We start from the raw sequence: 2282 nt of genomic DNA on the forward strand, positions 1-2282 counted from the left end.
GAAAGCTTATAAATTCAGCATTGTAATTTTCTAAATATTTTTGTTATTAATTAGAGACTTTTAACGACGTAATAAAATTTTGAGATTATTTTTTTTAGAGAACTATAACTTTTTTGCAGAAGATCTACTTGTCCTATTATTCTAACAATATAGTAATATATCTTATAAAGTAACAGGTATGAAGGTAAAAATTCAGCAATTTTTTTCTTGTATAAACTACTGGAATAAATATAATAGATACGGAGAAAGGGATATATATATATATAACCTCGTCATGCATGCGCTGAGTGGCAGATTCTATATCCTCAGCTCTCACAAGAAGATAAAGTTTCTTTATATTTGGTTGAACCCTCAATATCTTCTCTACGAAAACTGAAAATTAACCATAGAAGCAAATACCATCATGGTAAGTACTATATACTTTCAACTTCATATATAATGATGCCAAAAATAATTAAGAAGGGTTTTAAGAGATAGAAATCACTTTTTGCAAGGAAGCCAGTGGCGCCAGTGACAAAGATGGTCTTGCCCTCAAGGAACTCGATTATGCTTCCCAACTCCATCTGATATACAAATCAAATATAAAGGTTATGTTTCAAATTATCGAAGTGTGTATTTGCTGGTTTTTTGGTCCATTTGATGGTTTTTAATAGGATAAAATATGTTGGCTTTTTTTTTCTTAAAATCTTCAAAATGTTTTAAAAATGTTTTTTGACTGAAAAATTTTGTTTGCACTTTATATTTATTCTTTCTAAATTTTCTAAATAAATTTTAAAAAAACTTTGGTTTTATTTTGAAAAAAGTTAAAAATAATATCTCATCATCAAAATTAACTTTTAGTTTCTTACAATAATGTAGAAAAAAAAATTTAATGCAGCGAAACTTATTTCGGTTAGAATTGATTTCAATAAAAAATTTATTTAAAGTAAAATCTGATATATATCTATCTATGTTTTCAATAATTAAAAGGTGTTTTAAGAAAACTTTTCCCCGTGCTGAGGAGTTTATACAAGTCTCATTTCTCTAAGATAAATACACCTTCCTTAATAGAAATAATATGGTGTTTGGTGCATTATTCTTGAGTTTTGTTCTAGAATTGTCATATACTTAACAAGTCATTTTGCACAATTTTGTATATAATTTTTTTTTTATGTTGTAAATTTTTATAATAAAAATCAAATTCTATACTTTTTTAAATTTAAAAGTATAAAAGTTAAAAAACTTTAAATATTTTAAAGTTACTATAAAAAACAATTTAGACAAAAATTAGATACCAAACAAAAAGCACCATAGAATTGGCCAAAAAAACAGTCAAAATTTATTTTATTTAATATTTATTAATTATTATAATAATTAATAAATAACAAATAAAATAAATTTTGATTAATTTTAACTAAAATATTTTTGTTACCAAACATTTCCGAAATTTAATAACGTAACACCTAATGAAAATAAGGCTCATGGTAATTTACTCATGAAGGTACAACTACACTTAATAATTAATATTGGTCCATACAAGTACACCCAATAATACTATAATAGCGCACAATATATGAATGTTATCACAAATGGCTTGCACATAACATAATTATGAGAGTGAGACTAGTCACAATTGTCGAAGTATTACTTCACTTAATCTGAAATATACAAACACACACATAAATGATGAGAATTTAAATGTTGAGCAGAAAATAAGCAATTTAAATAATTCTTAACGAAAAACAATGCCATAATAACCAAAGTCATGATAAATCAATCTTTTAATATACCTAAAAGGAAAAATATATATTTAGAGTAAGTATTAAAATAAGCAATTTCAATTAACCATAGTTGAAATATAACTATTAAAATACTAGAGCATAGAAAAAAATTAGTAGAGTGTACAATAAACAAACTGCAATAGTTGCAATGAAAAATTATATCAAGGCTCAGTAAGTATTGCAATAGATGCCAATTTCTAAAGGACCAAATTCAAGCCAATTAATACTGTTTCTTTTTAACTTTATTTTTTTTTAATTAATCAAGGTTAAGTCCGTTTGTTTTTGTCATCATGGCGCACAGAACGCAACATAAGGGCTTCATCCTTGCAATGGTCATTGTAATGTCATGTATAGTTTGTCCATGAGTTCAGTCATTGCAACGGTCTTGTTTGACTTATATAATATCCATGAATCATACTTCAGAGTATAAGATTTTCAGTCATTAATGTACATTATTTCATTTATTTTTTAATTGCTATATATAGTTTATTATTCTCAAAATTGGTCCCTTTAGAAATTATC

The 2282-nt window shown here is 25.3% G+C and overlaps 1 protein-coding gene across 1 annotated transcript in view; it reads right to left on the minus strand.

Annotated features, from left to right (window-relative positions):
* Positions 1-2282, minus strand: part of LOC107612395 (alcohol-forming fatty acyl-CoA reductase-like) — an 11480-nt gene that overhangs the window by 8878 nt on the left and 320 nt on the right. The window contains exons 2-3 of the mRNA XM_016314122.2: positions 485-563; positions 269-372 (exon numbers count right to left, since the gene is read on the minus strand). Coding sequence (XP_016169608.1) covers positions 269-372; positions 485-563 — 183 coding nt within the window. The remainder of the gene's footprint in view (positions 1-268; positions 373-484; positions 564-2282) is intronic.

The sequence above is a fragment of the Arachis ipaensis genome, chromosome B08 (assembly GCF_000816755.2).
Source record: "Arachis ipaensis cultivar K30076 chromosome B08, Araip1.1, whole genome shotgun sequence".
Taxonomy (NCBI): Eukaryota; Viridiplantae; Streptophyta; class Magnoliopsida; order Fabales; family Fabaceae; genus Arachis; species Arachis ipaensis.